Raw genomic sequence first — 17826 nt, 5'->3', positions numbered from 1 at the left:
CCACAGTGATTTACCATGCCACCAGAGCGCCACCTAGTGGCAGATTGTTGTGACATTTATTAGCGAGCCTCAGAGAGGCAAGCATCGTACCAAGTTTCATTTTAATCACACATGCTGATGCAGAGATATAAACGTTTTACTTTGAAAGAGCGCCTCCTCAAATTGTTCAAGATTGTTCACGATGCCTAAGGAAGACATGGGGAACTATGGACCCAAGCTTGGTGTCAAACAGACATACCACTTCCACTTTGGTCCACTTCCTTTTTTGACGAAAAATCTTCAGCAAGTCTTAATTTTATAGCGTGCTTATTTTTTGGAATTTCAAAAACGTTCAAATCACTTTTTTTTGCCAGGGCAGTCCCCAGGTGCTAGATGAAAAACTTTGTGCGAGTCGGACAAAGCGTGTAGCAGGAACACGAAAAAGTAGTTTAAGGACGTTTTGCGCTCTAACGAAAAAAAATTATAGGCGAAAGTGGGCGGGGCCTATATGGGAAGATTCACCGACGTTCACCGAACGCGTGGATATAAGGTTTTTGAATGTGCGACAAACAATGTGGGAGTTATTAAGTAACCAAAAAGTCAACGCATTTTTCTTAATAGTAGCGCCACCTAGTGGCTGACCCGAAAGCGACACATAGAATATCCCATTTTTCACCAGGCCTGACGACTTTGCCAAATAAAATTGAGTTTTAGTATATGTTCAGGGGAGCAAAAACGCAGTCAATGGTGTTCAAATACAACGCGAAATGTCAAAAAATCAAAATGGCCGACTTCCCGTGGGGTTTGGGGTATGGGTCCAAGAGGCTTATAATTCTTATAATAATAAGAAGAAACATAGCAAATACAATAGGGACCTCCAGCGGTTGCTGGCTCGGTCCCTGACTAGAAAATTCCTAAAGAAATTTTCGAGTGTGCCTGACTCTGGCCCATAAATTAATACCATGTCTTACTCTCTAGCACACTAGCTAGCTAGCGCTAGGATATTAATACCATGTCATTCTCTTTAGCTAGCTAGCGCTAGCATTTTAATTCCTTGGAGTTCTCTTTAGCTAGCTAGCTAGCGCTAGCATATAAATAATTTTTCATTCTCTTTTGCTAGCTAGCTAGCGCTAGCATAATAATACCTTGTCAACCTCTTTAGCTAGCTATGTGTGTGCGTGTATGTGTATGTTCACAGGAAGGCTTTGGTTGTCGTGGCAACCAGGGGAGGCCACAGCAGCTGCGCGCTTTCTCTCTGTCACTAACTCCTGAGAGTCACAGAAAATCTCATTGAATCCCCTCGAACCATTGGCCAGGAACGACCGAAATGAAAACCGAAAAGACCATGAGCACCGTCATCCTGTTGACCATAGGACTGCCGAGTTTCAGTGGCTAAAGTAAAAAAATGTGACCTCAGGAGATTTAGGAAGAACAGTTGCAACAAGCTCCTTTCAAAATTTCTCCTCTACAATTAACATGGGAGTAGATGGGGCTGTGAGAGGGTGTTGCTGGCGCATCAGTACGTTTCCTGCCAAAACTATTTGTCTGACAGCTTCAGCAGTGTTATTACTGCGACCCCAATGGATTTACCGACATTTCTAGCGATAAATTATTTCTGTAGAGTGACATTTGTGGCATTGAGAGCAGTTTACAAATTTATTTCTCGACAAATTTTTCTCTCTGTCCACACTCTAGTTATAATGTCAGGCACTCTAGCTGTGAGAATTCTACCAATACACACCCATTAATTTTTCTGGCCTGGTTTTTGGCGATTTATTGGCAAACTGTTTGGTGAAACGCTTAGAATAGCACTAATCTCCCAGCCAAGCCGCACGTTTTGATACCTTTTTTGTGTATGTGCGACCAAAACTGCAGGAGGAGTAGTCGACCGAAAAACGACATTGGAGAGTAATACCTGTTCACAGTCAAGCTTGTGAGCTGCAGGCTTTGGTTGCTAGCCGACCAGGTCCAGAAATCGGCAGTTATTTTCAGTTGAACATTCTACCAATACACACCCATTCGTTTTTGGCCTGGTTTTTGGCCATTTATCAGCAAATTGTTTGGCGAAACGCTTAGAAAAGTCATAGCATGTCCCCACCGACCCGCACGTTTTGGTACCTTTCTGTGTATGTGCGACCAAAACTGTGGGAGGAGTAGTCGACCAAAAAACGTACAGAAGAATAATAAGTATGAGCAATAATATTAGTGTGCTTTCCAGGCACACCAATAAGCACGAGGAATAATAGTAGTGTGCTTCCCAGGCACACTAATAAGTATGGTGGATAGTAGTAGTGTGCTTTTCCAGGCACACTAATTATGGGTATAAGAAAAAGATAGTTATGATGCAAATCAGACATGAGACTGCTGAATGCATTGGGTAAAGGATGGTATGATGGTCAGTTTCTATATAATTCTCTATACACTAACTATACACTATAAATACACAATTCTATACTACTGTAGCCTACTGTTTATACTCACTAAAGTAGTGTCACCTCAATGATCACAAGTAGCAATGTGTAGTCGTGGAAAAGAGAGAAGCACACTGGTCTGTAGTATTCTTACAATATTCCTATGGCATTTCTATGATTATTCTATAGCGTCTGATCTGCTGAAAACACTTCCCCAGACCAAGCCACTGAAAATATTTTGGGGGAGACCTAAGTAGAGAGGCTGTAGATTTTTTACTGTAGATGTAAAAACACTGCACTTAGTGCTACAGTTAAATTAAAATAAAGTTTACACCATCAAAACTACAATGTGTTTTGAAAAATAAGAATTATTAACACTATCTGTTTGTTATAGTGTACTGCGCTCCTGGCCCCTACTCTGATTTTCTATCTGAATGAGTTTTGTTTATCAAGTTTAGTCCTTAAAACCGACAAAGTAATTATTGTAGGGGATTTTAATATCCATGTGGGTGTTGACAATGACAGCCTTAGTAATGTATTCATCTCATTAATAGACTCAATTGGCTTCTGTGAGAGTGTAAATAAACCCACCCATTGTTTTAATCACACTCTTGACCTCGATCTATTATATGGCATTGATATTGAACATTTAATAGTGTGATGGCCCAAGCCACACAGGGTAAGAGCCAGCAATGGTAATACAGTACACAAGGCTACCATGTTTCGTTAAGTACACAGGTTAGGTTCTTTTTGCAGTTAGCCACACATCAAACAATTCATAATTTCAAATTACAGATTACAGTTTATTTGAGTTATAATATACATTTATTTGCTTTTGGCCAAATGGAGTGCACACATTTTCACATTGTAGGGTTAAGTAAATATTTTCTGTTATATTAATCATTGTTTCTTGTGTTACCGTGTGGAGGAGGTCTGTCCTGGTGGAAGAAAGGCATGGCCAAGGGTGGAGGATTGTTATATCCTGTGGCCTGTCAATCAAGCCATACCATGTGCTGCCATGTTGGAGGGGGATTTTGGGTTTAATTTGTTTTACTTGTAGTAGTTGTGGTTGGCGTCCATTTTGTTTTCCCCTTGTTTGTAAATTGGTTTGGCCAAGCTACTATATATGTTCCCTTGTGTGTCTCATTCAGTCAGGTCAGTTTGTTCAGTTCATATTATGTTTGTTGTATGCTGTTTTAAGTATAGTTATATTTTGTTGACCTCTTTTATAGACCTAGACGTTAAATTCTTGGTTTCTATTGTTTGGTATTTTTGGGTCATTAAAAAAAAACTCCTGTTTCCTCATTGCTTGACTGTTTGGTCCCTGACAATAGTCTTCCCACAAAATCCTTTTCTATCTGACCATTATTTAATAACTTTTGAATTCCTTACTATCTAATCCTATTACTAGATTATAAGTCATTAGGCAAAACGTCCTACAGCAGATGTCTATCTCTACAGCTAAATGTAAGGAGGAGATTCCATCAGTGTTTAATTCAATGCCTGAATAACTTCAAATAACTGAATCCTATAATAACTTTAGTCCCTCCCAAATTGATCATCTCGTTAATAGTGCTGCAGGGTAGGGCGTCTGGATACCTCAGTGGGTAGAGCTGGCGACCCATGTACCAAGGCTGGGTCCTTGCTGCAGCGGCCCAGGGTTTGAATCCGACCTACGGCACTTTGCTGTGTGTCATCCCCTCTCTAACTGCCCCCCTTTCCTGTCAATCTTCAGCTGTCACTAAAATAAAAGCAATAAAAGCCCAAAAAATATACTTAAATAGTGCTGCAGGCTCACTGTGAACAATTTAATTTTGCTTCCGACAATGGACTTGTCTCTGTACTTGTATTATTAGATCAATTTGACACAATTGACTATCATATTCTTTTACAGAGACTTGAGCATCAATTTGGCATTAAAGGAACGGCACTACGCTGGTTTATGTCCTATTTATCAGATCGTTCACAGTTTGTACACATTAACAATGAATCCTCCATAAACACTGAAGCTAGTCATAGAGTTCCACAAGGTTCTGTGCTTGGACCAATTCTATATGCTTCCCTTAGGCGATATTATTAGGAATCACTCCATTAACTTTCACTGTTATGCAGATGATACCCAGTTATATCTGTCGATCAAGCCTGATATTAATCAGTTATTTAAGATACTACCATGTCTTAAGGACATAAAATCCTGGAGCTGCAATTTTCTGATGCTAAACTCAAAACTGAAATTCTTGTACTTGGCCCCAAACACCTCCGAGACTCACTGTCTAAAAAAATAGTTGTGGTAATACCATCTAGAGTACCACATAACATATGTGGAGACATCAACAATTGAACATTCTGTACTGTAGTTGTTTGTACTGTGTGTTTAGGTAACTGTACACCATGCCCTAATTTTATGTCATTTTGATGTCAATCATCAGAAGACAAAGTCACTGTTGGTGTGGTGGCAGTAGTTACCTGACAGGAGATGCTTATTTTGATCCTCCAGCATCCTCAACCTGTTCTCTAGCTGTCTGATGTAACTATCTGATGCATCTGAATCTTGAAAAACAAAAACAAAAGCATAAATGTTAGTCTGGCTTTGACAAACTAATTCCCAAATGCAGATTTGGACCTGCCAGAGCACACAAAACATCGGCAGATTTATCTGGTCTGAACCAAGATCTTAGATGGACCAAATGTTAACATTAGTTTGTTAATGGTTGCATATACATTTACTGTATTAAATGTTCTGTGTAAGATTCTGAGGCATTTTACATATTATTTTTATGAATGAATCACTTTTTATTACCAATGAGTGAATGGGTTGTAACGTAATTTAAAAAATGAGACCCCCAACTTTTTGCCTGTGGATTTATATGTGTTTCTATGTAGGGATGAGGGTTGGATTTTTTTTTGTGAAAATCCAAAGCATGTGACATTTATGTGCACTCCCAAGTGCCTTCTCTCTCCACCTCACTTCAGGGTCACTAGCTAACGTTAGCTTATAAATGGAGTCCACTAACGTCTACAAACGACCAACACCCACCACAACACAGAGTTCAACACAAAGTCAAAAGTCAAAGCTAACATTACTGCAAAGTTTGTTGAATATATTGTGGTTTTAGCTGGCTAATGCCTTGTGATGATGATGTCTGGTGGCAAGCGATAGCAATGTAACGCTGTTTCTGGTTAAATAAAAGGTCTCTGCAGGTATCCTTTCAAGACACTTAGAATAACAAAATGAGTCTGTCAGTGGAAAAAACAAGCATTAAGCAGTGTACTTAGACAGGTGCAAAGATTATACTGCAGACATTGCAGCCTGTCTCTTAAATATTTTCATATCTAACTCAGTGATTTAAAGGTTTATTTTAACCAAAACAGCGATAGTGACTGGTAGGAAAGACTTTACTATTCAGACAGGGATGACATAAAGCCAATGGCCACAGGTTGAAGTCGAACCTATGGCCACTGCAGCAAGGACTCAATCTTGGTACATGGGTCACAAGCTCTACCAGGTGAGCTATCAGGGCACCCCAGAGATGCTTACCAATATCTATGTAGATTCCATTGTTTCCAGACACATAATGGTGAATAAATAACTACAAAAAAACATTGGTATCAGCATAGGATCATTTACATCGTTATTGGCCCATAATTTCACAGTGCAAACCTCACATGGGCTCAAAATAGTTTGTTCTCTCCTAGTTTTGCTTAGGCCATAATCCAGTCTGGGGGAATGTGATGACTATATGCACAACAGTCTCTGATTTCCCAGTGTTTGGCCAGCCTAAATCCCATGTTGTTCATATTGTATATTAGCCAGGGGCAGCCTTACATCCAAGCTAGGCTAGCAAGGCTCCAGCTCTTCCTCTCCTCCTGGGAGTGATCACAACTCCCACCGGTGTGGGCTTATCCAGGAAATTTGGATTGTCTTAAGGTCTGCTGCTTTTTAATTCAAGGGGGTCACCGCCCCTTGTGGCCCAATTGTTGAAAAACGCGTGCTAAAGTGCCCTCTTGGGAGCCAAAACTCGTGCTAAAGTGCTCTCTTGGGAGCCAAAATGCGTGCTAAAGTGCCCTCTTGGGAGTCAAGACGCATGCTAAAGTGCCCCATTGGGAGCCAAAACGCGTGCTAAAGTGCCCTCTTGGGAGCCAAAATGTGTGCTTTACTGCTCTCAAGTGTCCTCTTGGGAACCGAAACGCGTGCTAAAGTGCCCTCTTGGGAGCCGAAACGCGTGCTAAAGTGCCCCATTGACTCCTTCAGTGTTTAATTCAATGCCATGTCTGAATTTAGTCTTATTTTAGAGTCCTATAACAACTTTAGTCCCTCTGAAATTGATAATCTTGTTGATAGTGCTGCAGGCTAACTACGATCAACGAGAGACTCTATCTCTCCTATAAAAAGGAAATTATTAAAACATAGGAGACTAGCACCGTGGTACAACCACCAAACCCGCCCGTTAAAGCAAATAGCTTGGAAATCTGGAAGGAAATGGCGCTCTTTCAAATTATCAGAATATCGCTCAATTTGGCAAGATAATCTTAAAACTTATAGAAAGCCGTCAACCTGTTCCCTTAATTGGCACTTCTTTACTGGATATGATTAATCTTTCTTTATTATCAGGATATGTACCACAGTCCTTTAAAGTAGCTGTAATTAAACCCCTTCTTTAAAAGCCCACTCTTGACCCAGGGGTTTTAGCCAACTATGGACCGATTTCTAACCTACCCTTCCTCTCTAAGATTCTGGAGAAAGTAGTCGCCAAAGAGTGTGTGACTTTCTACATAACAATAGTTTATTTGAGGATTTTCAGTCAGGATTTAGAGTTCATCATAGCACAGAGACAGCTCTGGTTAAAGTTAATAATGACCTTCTGATTGCTTCTGACAATGGACTTGTCTCTGTACTTATATTATTAGATCTTAGTGCTGCATTTGACACCATTGACCATGATATTCTTTTACAGAGACTTGAGCATCAAATTGGCATTAAAGGAACCGCACTAAGCTGGTTTAAGTCATATTTATCAGATTGTTCACAGTTTGTACATGTTAACGATGAATCTTCAATAAATACTACAGTTAGTCATGGAGTTCCACAAGGTTCTGTGCTTGGACCAATACTATTTACTTTATATATGCTCCCTTTAGGCAACATTATTAGGAATCACTCCATTAACTTTCAATGTTATGCAGATGATACGCAGTTATATCTATCGATCAAGCCCGATGAAATTAATCAATTATCTAAATTACAAACATGTCTTAAGGACATAAAGTCCTGGATGAGCTGCAATTTTCTGATGTTAAACTAAAAAAAAACCCCGAAATTCTTGTTCTTGGCCCCAAAAACCTTAGAGACTCACTGTCTAAAGATATAGTTACTCTAGATGGCATTCCCTTGGCCTCTAGCACCACTGTCAGGAATCTTGGAGTTATCTTTGATCAGGATTTGCCATTTAAATCCCACATAAAGCAAACCTCCAGGACTGCCTTCTTTCATTTACGTAATATTACAAAAATTAGACACATCCTATCACAGACAGATGCAGAAAAACTAATCCATGCATTTGTTACTTCAAGGCTGGATTACTGCAACTCTTTATTATCAGGTTGCCCCAATAAGTCCATTAAAACACTCCAATTAATTCAGAACGCTACAGCAAGAGTACTGACAGGAACTAGAAAAAGAGATCACATCTCTCCTGTACTAGCTTCTCTGCACTGGCTCCTTGTAAAATTTAGAATAGAATTTAAAATTCTCCTCCTCACCTATAAAGCTCTTCATGGTCAGGCCCCTTCATATCTTAAAGAGCTCATAGTACCCTATTACCCCTCTAGTTAGGGCTGGATCAGGTGAGTTCTGAACCATCCCTTAGTTATGCTGCTATAGGCCTAGACTATCGGGGGATTTCCCATGGTGCACTGAGCTCCTCTCTTCCTCTCTCTTTCTGCACTCATTCATGTCCCATTAATGCATGTTACTAACTTCACTTCTTCCCCGGAGTTCTTGTGCTTTCTCGTCTCGAAGGTTCTCATGGATCCTTGTGGTGCCTCCTGCCATGGTCCTGCTTGACTGCCATTGCTAATTGCTAATTAGGGACCGAGCACTAACAAGTGCAAGGACCCTATTGTTCCTCTAGGAATTATTATTATACCTCTGGGACTTCGACCGCATATTTGGCCCCCGCAACATGCTCAAAATGCCATGAAAATTTCCACAAAATTCGAACGTAGCTAAAATACCGATATGACATTGTCCCTGTGCATGGGCGCCGCCAAACGGCTAAGCCACGCCCCCCAGAATCAGCCCCCAAGACACGTAAGGCCCACATGTACGAAAATTGCTACGCATGTGTATCATGATAAAAGAAGCAGAAAAGCCTCTTGGACCCATGCCCCAAACCCACAGGAAGTCTGCAATTTCAATGTTTAATTTTCATCATTTTGTGGTCATTTTGACTTTTTGGGCTTGTATTTGAACGAACTCCTCGTAGGGAATTTATCGGATCTGCTTCAAAATTGGTCAGTACAGTCAAAACATGGTGCTGAATGAACGCTGTTCAATTTGTAACTGTACGTTGAAGGGCGTGTCCGTGGCATGCCGTCAAAGTTGGCCATTTTTAAGTCCGTGGTCATTTTCGGTGAATTTTCGCCTTGCATTTGAACGAACTCGTCCTAGGGAATTTCTGGGATCTGCTTCAAAATTGGTCAGTACAGTCAAAACATGGTGCTGAATGAACGCTGTTCAATTTGTAACTGTACGTTGAAGGGCGTGTCCGTGGCGTGCCGTCAAAGTTGGCCATTTTGAACGAATGTCACACTGTGATGTCATTTTTGGCATTTCAGGGCTTCTATTTTAACTAACTCCTCCTACAGGTTTTATTGGATCTACTTCAAAATTGGTCAGTGCAGTCAGTTTTTTTCGTCCAACATTGTGCCCGTGGCGTCCCGTGGCATCCAATTTCAAACCTTATTAAGACAAAGTACTTTATTAAACACACATGCAATAAGCAGTTTGGCATATTTTGTCAAAACAGAATCACTGTTATCAACGAGATCCAGAGTCTACATGCCAAATTTAGGCGGAGCATTGAGCTAAATGCAAATGCAATGATTTAACTAACATGCTAACAACAACAATGCTGACATTGCGGATTTTTATAATATATATAATGTTAACTATTGTGTGAAGTTCTCCTATTTTCAAATATGTAATGTTGTCTCATACTATGTTATTATGTTGGGAGTTCATAGCGCCCTCGAGCGGCAGCAGTCCACCTTGTATTTTTTGTTCCTCTGTGATTTTTTCGTACTTGCTGTGCTTCGGTTTGACTGGTGAAGCTGAGCTGGTGAGTTAATATGTATACAAAGTGTTTGTAACTCGAGTTAACTATCATAAATATGTCCGTGCCATTAATGTAGCGATGTTGTTTATATTTTGTGTTTTCCAGTTGATTACCTGCTGACGGCACGATCACTGTTTAAGTGCTAAAAGAAAAGCATGTGTGGAGTTGCTGAGAAAAGGAAATAAACACGTGAAAAAGATATTGAGTGTCGGAGCTGAGTGTGACACTGTTTCGCCGGTCAAACGCACCCCGTGCGGTGGGATGTAGTTTAATAAAACCGTAGAACTATGTTCCCATCTTATTTTATCATGCAGATGATGGATCATCACCAGATGACCGCCCTGAGGTACCCGAGCATCCTGACTGGAGAGAGACTCTCCATACCTGAGGAGCTGAGGAGGAGACGGCGAGGCTGCAGAGCGGGGGTTAAACGGAGGATGAAGAAGAGGAGGTTTAAACCCTACAAACATGGCTACACAAGCAGATACCGGACTCCAACGTCACCATTCCTGGCTTCCAGACGGTTCGAGCCAACAGGGACAGCACCGCAACCGGCATGAAGAAAGGAGGGGGACTGGCCGTGCTCATAAACAACAGGTGGTGTAACGCCGGGCACGTCTGTGTGAAAGAGCGTGTCTGCAGCCTGGACATCGAGCTCGTCGCTGTCGGACTTCGTCCATGTTGTCTGCCACGGTGGCTTTCCAGAGTTGTTGCCATCACTGTCTATGTTCCTCACAGTGGTCTTCATCATCACCATCACTGTTTACGTCTATGATGTCTTATTTATTCTCCTGTACAGCACTTTGGTCAACTTTGGTTGTTTTTAAAGTGCTTAACAAATAAAGTTGGATTGGATTGGATGCAAACATTTGTTTATTAGCACTAAACACAAAGTATAGCTGATGCTGATGGGAATGTCTTTGTTTTATATGTTTGTTGTTGTCATGAACCAAATCACAAAACAAATTAAAATTATGACCTGATGATGGCGCTAGATGAAGAGTCAGTGAATTACCAAAGCTATTACAATTCATCCAGAAGAGAACATGAATTTCATGGCAATCCATCCCATAGGTGTAGACAGTCACTACACTACAAATGTCAGCCTCATGGTGGCACAAGAGGAAAAGACAGGTGATCACCAAAGCCATTATACTTAAAATGGATGGCTACTGCTAGCATGTCTAAAAATGTTGAACAGTCAAGTGAGGTTACAGTTAAGATGAGGTCTCACTATATGATTTTAGCCTTGATTTTCCACTTGCCAACTGTTTTGGGAGATCGCATACAAATGCCTTGCCAACTGTTTTGGGAGATCGCAGACAAATGCCCCCAAGATTGGATGCAATTTGGAACATGCAACGGACACACCAACCCGTTTATCGGCCGTCAGACGTTTTCGGACAGTCTGGTGAGGTCGGTGACTCGAGTCGGTTTGGTGTGTCACGTGCCGTCGTCAGTCGGCGTCGGCGTTCATTTTGGCTGATTCGACATGTAGAATCGCCCAGTGGCCGTCGGCCTCAATGACCAATCTGATTGGTGGAGTGCTAGCCCTTGACTAGCGAATCAGTGAGTGTACGAGAAAACCGGAAGTGACAATGGTAAACATACTACGCCAACGCCAGTATCTTGTTATTATTAACCATCGTATTTTCCGTTCAGCGAGTAATGACAATAACGATCCTTCTTGACTACTATCAACACTCTCTGACGAAAACAATGACTGACGACAGCGTGCTCTGTGTTTACTAGGTCTACAGTGATCCGTCATTTCCTTTCATTTCATTTTTTGTGGGCGACAACACAGATTAGCCCTGCCTGCTGTTATGGGGACATATTACGGCTCGCACACGCGCAGAGCATATGCTCCAGCCGGCGTCGGTTTGGTGGGTTCCGAAGCACTTTTTTGACCGACTCAGGAAGACGGGAGCCGACTGATCAGTCCGACTGCTTTTCTGCCAACGGTCGGCCGTCGGGTTGGTGTGTCCTGGCCTTAAGGAGAAATACAGGAGGAAGCTAAAGTGGAAACTCCAGCAGAACAACCTGAGGGAGGTCTGGAATGGAATGAAGACCATCACTGGTTTCAGACTGACTGGCAGCAGGGGAATTGAAGGCAGTTTGGACAGGGCCAACAAGCTTAATCTGTTCTTCAACAGATTTGACACGATGGTACCTGCTCATCCCCATCCTAATTCATCTGTCTGTTGTCTCCCCCAAAACACCTCTTGCTCCACTGCTTCCTCTTTACCCTCTACACCACAGACTTCAACTACCACACACAGTCCTGCCATCTTCAAGTTTTCTGATGACTCTGCTGTGGTGGGGTGTATCAGCAGAGGTGAGTACAGGACTGTGGTGGGTGACTTGTCACATGGTGCGAGCAGAACCATCTGCAGCTCAATGTGACAAAGACTAAGGAACTGGTTGTGGACCTGAGGAAGGCCAAGGCCCCACTGACCCCAGGGGGTCAGTGTAGAAACTATGGAGGATTACAAGTAGCTGGGAGTTCACATAGACAATAAGCTGGACTGGGCTGAGAACATTGAAGCCCTCTACAGGAATGGCCAAAGCTGTTTCTATTATCTGAGGCAGCTGAGGTCCTTCAACATCTGTAGGACAATGCTGAGGATGTTCTGTGAGTCTGTGGTGGCCAGTGCTATCCTGTTCGCTGTTGTCTGCTGGGGCAGCAGGTTGAGGGTAACTAACAGACTTAATAATTAATCTGCAAGAGGGGAAAGGTGTCCAAGATTCATGCCGTCTCTCTCTCTCTCTCTCTCTCTCTCTCTCTCTATCTATCTCTCTCTCTCTCACACACACACACACACACACACACACACACACTCTGACAGTGTTATCAGTCCATGTGGAAATCTGGATCTGAAATGTAGAGCATCAAGTATCATGGTGTATTTTGAAGAGTCATTAAGTATTCAATTCAATTCAATTCAATTCAATTTTATTTGTATAGCGCCAATTCATAACAGAAGTTATCTCAGGACACTTTTCAAATAGAGCAGGTCTAGACCGAACTCTTTATAACATTATTTACAGAGACCCAACAGTACCACCATGAGCAAGCACTTGGCGACAAGGGCAAGGAAAAACTGCCTGTTAAAAGGCAGAAACCTAGGACAGATCCTTCGGCTCTAGGTGGGTGGTCGTCTGTCTCGACCAGTTGGGGTGAGAGAGAGAGAGAGAGAGACAGAGAGAGAGAGAGAGAGACAGACAGGTGCACAGTAACAACAGTACTGGCAATGGCAATCTAGCAGGACCATGGCAGGAGGCTCCACCAGGATTCAACCAAGTTGATTCAAGCTTTCTTACTCAATCAGTATCAGCAAACTCTGTTGTTAATATGTATTTTCTTTACAAAAGGAAAGTTGACATGCCATAATTGACATATTCACTTACTAATATTTACTAATATTTACATATTTACTTACTAATAAATATGTGAAGAAAATTTGTTGTATGAATGAGTGTATGGGAGGATTAAGGGCAATAAATAACTTGTAATGACATAATTATGTCTGCAGCCCTCTAATCCTTGCTGAACAGCTGGCACTTTTCACTTTTGATGGATATCTAACCCTCATTACTGTGCACAGTTGTGTCTATTAATGTATGAAGGTTGCCGGCTGCAGTCATTACAGTTCCATTCCTCTCTCAGAGGAAGACCAGGGAGCTCTAAATCTCTGATTCTGATTCTTCCATGCATCAGAGAGATGGATGTGGGTTGGTAAATTGTGGTTTTGATTGGCTTTACTTTCTGTTTTAATAATTTCAGTAAATAAACAGGTCCATTGAGAATGTTAGAAGATTTATTTCTCCAACTGGACCTGCAGGTGACCTGTGTTCAGGACTTGGCCTTCCAGCCTTCCTGCCTGGTACTGCTTAGGCTGCAGTCCTGGGGATTAGGCTTGAATGTTTTGAGTTCATAATGAATTCAACTTGGCAAATGGAAAGGGGGGTTAGATTATAGCATCAAAGGAGTACTGAGCACTAATGTTCCCTCTCAGGTTAGATTTTGGGAAGCAGAGTATAATAAGTTGCCACACTGGACAAATAATATTACTGTATCATATAACTAGAGCTGGGAATCATACAGATGCCAATGTGAAAGCTGAGTTTCAGTACCAATACAAAACAATAGTTTTTGTTACTTCACATTGAGGAATATAAAGTTATATTTTTTAACTTTGGACAGAGTCAGGCTAGCTGTTATCAAATCATAACAGAAGTTATCTCACGACACTTGTCAAATAGAGCAGTCTAGACTGTAAAATTAGGTTTCAATAAGAATATTCTTGAGCAATAGAGGAGCGCAGGACTCAAACAAACAAACATTTATAAAGCACAACCCCGTCTATACACACCATTATTATACATTTTAACCATATGAACAACATCTTGCCCAATCAGAAAAGCCATTACATATAGTAGAAGCAACATTACTTGTTTTTATCTCCTAAAACCAACCAACCATTCTAGGCCCCACATTCCTACTTGAATTCAATTCAATTCAATTCACTTTTATTTGTATAGCGCCAATTCATAACAGAAGTTATCTCAGGACACTTTTCAAATAGAGCAGATCCAGACCAAACTCGTTATAACATTTACAGAGACCCAACAGTACCACCATGAGCAAGCACTTGGCGACAAGGGCAAGGAAAAACTGCCTGTTAAACAGCAGAAACCTAGGACAGACCCTTCGGCTCTAGGTGGTCTTGGGGGTGAGAGAGAGTTGTAGTATACTACTACTATCTAGCCTAGCTGAAAAACTGAACCGAAATAAATATGCAACCCAGACCATGGAAGATAACATGTCAACAGCTCCTTTTCCATTTCAAGAACTTTACAACGCTTATACCATGTTCTGGGTGAATACTCAATTCGGATTGGCTGCAGGGTGTCCAATTAATTCCTGATGTAGGACACTTACTAAGGAAAAAATAAAGTGTTTAAACAAGGCACATTATGAATCGTGTGTTATTATGAATGGCAGTGTAGCAACATTGGGTGAGAAGAAACAATTTACAGGTGGGGTGAGTGCCTCTTTTTTAGCTTGAGACCCTCCAAAAATATCTTTTAGAATTTCTTAGAATTACTTAGAATTACAGAAATTCTGCTCCAGGACCACACCCTCAATGACATTAATCGTACATTAAGTTATAGGTCAATGTTCTGTTTGGGGTTTTTCTACCTGGAAGTCCAACATTTTACTAAAGAAATAAGAAATATCCATCAGACATGAATCTAATGCAGGTATATTTCTGGTGTATTTATACTGGGTAAGATATTATCATATTGTAAGATGAGATTTATTTTGTGAATTACTTTACTATGTTTATTGAATTTGCATAAATTAATTAAGGGTAATTACATATATAAGCATATTTGTATTCTGTTGAATGTAGATGAGGAACTACATAAGGTGCATGTTACCTGGAATGTTACCAATGGTTAAGATTGGCAGAGTGATATGATGTTAAGTGTGATCAGTTGTCCTACTGTTGAAAACGGACATTAAAGTGGATCGAGTAACCAAGATGAAGTTTTCCCCGTGCTCTTGCTTCACCCACGACCCAAAAAGGTAGTTAATATAGTAACTATCAAGCTATAGTTAACGCTAAGAGTAACCAGCGTTACAATATTCATGTACATACTGTGATGGCCCCTGTGTATGTCTGGGTGTGTGCCTTGTCACTCATGGTGTGTGTTTTGTCTTGGAGGTGCCAGAGGAGCAGATTTAGCATATCCACCCCGATCTGGAGCACCTGGGCCCAGTGCTTGCAGGATATAAAAGCTCCAGCTTCCTGTGTGGCACTCTCTCTCATCCCTGCAGCACCTTTTTGCTTTGTTTGCCAGTTATTTTACTTTTTACTGCACAACACCTCTTCTGACACTCACACTCATCCACATGAACACCACTGATGTTAGAAACAACCACATCTCAGTTTTTCTTTGTTGTTATAATAAATATTTCTTACTTTTTTGCAAAGCTGTGTTTTTCACATTTTTTGTCATGATCTATGGGCCAGGTTATGACAACACAAATTAATGATATTGAGATATGGTAGAAAGCGGGAGTTTTCAAACAACATGCTCTATTGTAAGTGAGGATAATGAGATAATTACATTTGCATTTGCCCAATTGAATCTTTTAAACTTTCACTTTTTCCTACTGGTGAAGAGTTAAACCTGCTAAAAAAAAGTGTGTCCACTAGTATGTGGGCCCCGCCAAGCAGTGAAATGCAACCTTCCTCCCCACCTAAGGTTTCTCTCTTTGTATAATACATAGATTGAGACTTGCTGGAATGTGTCAAAGAGGAGTTTGCATGCAGCTGACTGGCACCTCAGCCACCTCCAGCTGTGCTTTGAACTAGATGACTTGCTGAAGCAAGTTGCAGTACCATCCTGCTGGCGCTGCCGAGGTGCTAAGTCCTCATTCAAACTGACTTCATCCCAAATGAGCTGAGGTAATTACCTCAGCTCAGGCCAAGGCCCTCCGTGACGGGCTGCACCAGACAAGACAGTGTCACTCAGTGTGAGCAAGTCTGAGTTTGAGCAAGGTTACCAGAAGACACCACCACAGTCTGAAAATCCATGTATTTAGGTATAAAGACAAAACTATAAATTATGGTCCAGACTGAGATTTGAAGTAGAATTAATTATACATTATTGCTACTGCAGGGGTGGTGGTTTGCTATGAGGTTAGAAAGTCATGGTTTAAGTCAAGCACTGCTGTTCTTGTGTTTTATATTAGCCCACAAGTAAATATGTTACATGTAAGGCACAGGCTAGGGTTGGGCTATTGGTTGAATATATCAGCTATTGGTGATTGGTTGAGCCAGTTGTTTTGTTGGGGCGATTTTTAATTGAGTGCTGCTGCTCAACACACAACAAGGCACATTATGAATAGTGTGTTATTATGAATGGCATGGTGGAACATTGGGTGAGAAGAGAAAATGTACACATTCATACACTGATGGCAGAGCATTATGAGCAATTTGGGGATAGAATCTTGTCCAAGGACACTTTGACATGCAGTGGGAAGTGGGAAGATACTTTCGTTTAGGAGACACTCTAACTCCTGAGGCACAGCAACCCCATGAATGGATATTATGGGGGTAGGTGTTGGGTAATGCAGGGGTGGGGCTATAAACTCAGGATTTTTTAATGAAGGAAAAGGAGTAGATGTCTTTTTAAGATATTTAACATGGTAATTATGGTTATTACAAATTATTCAAAGCAGAATATTTTTATATATCCTAAAACTGTTTTTCTCATTCAATAAAATTAATCAATTGTCTTTCTACATATCAAAAGCAAATCATTACAAGAAGAGTTCAGTGTTATGATGAACACACACTGTGTCTAGTTGAGTGTATACTGAAGGCATAACCTAATATTGCATTGGTACTCTCTCTGGCATGGCAAAGCCTGCCTCTTGGAGCACCCACACATGGACCACTAAGGGCCAGGTATTGTACAGGTATAGAGTATTGTTGGGTTGATTGTGTCATTTCAGTTTCAGCAGCCAGACCAGTAGAGGCCAGGTCTGCCACTACGGGCAATTCCAGGGGGGCCTGGGGTGGCACTGGCCACCCCTGAAATCTGATCTGAAATCTGCCACCCCATTATCCTAACCTCTTCCACTTCATACTGTCTTTCAAAGGGGTCCCTTGACCTCTGACCTCAAGATATATGAATTGTAGACATGTTCACTTTATGCTAATCCCATGCAATTTTGGGCAAAACCCTTTTATGTATATGGTATAAAATGTCGCCTAGTGTATTTGAAGATTTTTTGCATACTGGGATCCGTGTATTCAAATTGAATAAAATCGGAATGACTGAAAACTGAGACACATACTTCATGCCACCCCTGCATAAGTAAGGGTTATTTCTTCTGGCTATAACATTTTAGCTACTGTTTTTTTTGTTTTTTTTACACTAAATGGTAAAAGAAAAAGAAAAACAACCTTTCAAACAAACAACTTTTTCATCACATATAGTAGACTACTAACTTTATCACATAGTAATAGGCTGCAGTTTCCCCCTGAGCTACATGATTAATAACATGAGCATCTCTT

At 41.1% G+C, this 17826-nt stretch overlaps 1 protein-coding gene across 15 annotated transcripts in view; it reads right to left on the bottom strand.

Annotated features, from left to right (window-relative positions):
* ccdc85ca (coiled-coil domain containing 85C, a) overlaps positions 1-17826 on the bottom strand; it is a 33548-nt gene that overhangs the window by 14053 nt on the left and 1669 nt on the right. For 11 of the 15 annotated variants that reach the window (XR_007881521.1, XR_007881515.1, XR_007881512.1 and 8 more), the window contains exon 2: positions 4857-4940. The exons of the other annotated variants lie outside the window; for them this stretch is intronic. Coding sequence is in view for 6 of the 11 variants with exons in the window: in XM_051384262.1 (XP_051240222.1) it covers positions 4857-4940 (84 nt within the window). In the remaining 5 variants the exon portion in view is untranslated. The remainder of the gene's footprint in view (positions 1-4856; positions 4941-17826) is intronic. 15 annotated transcript variants of the gene reach the window in all.

This window comes from Dicentrarchus labrax, unplaced genomic scaffold, assembly GCF_905237075.1.
Source record: "Dicentrarchus labrax unplaced genomic scaffold, dlabrax2021, whole genome shotgun sequence".
In the NCBI taxonomy this organism is placed as follows: Eukaryota; Metazoa; Chordata; class Actinopteri; family Moronidae; genus Dicentrarchus; species Dicentrarchus labrax.
This window is presented reverse-complemented; position numbering and strand designations above follow the sequence as displayed.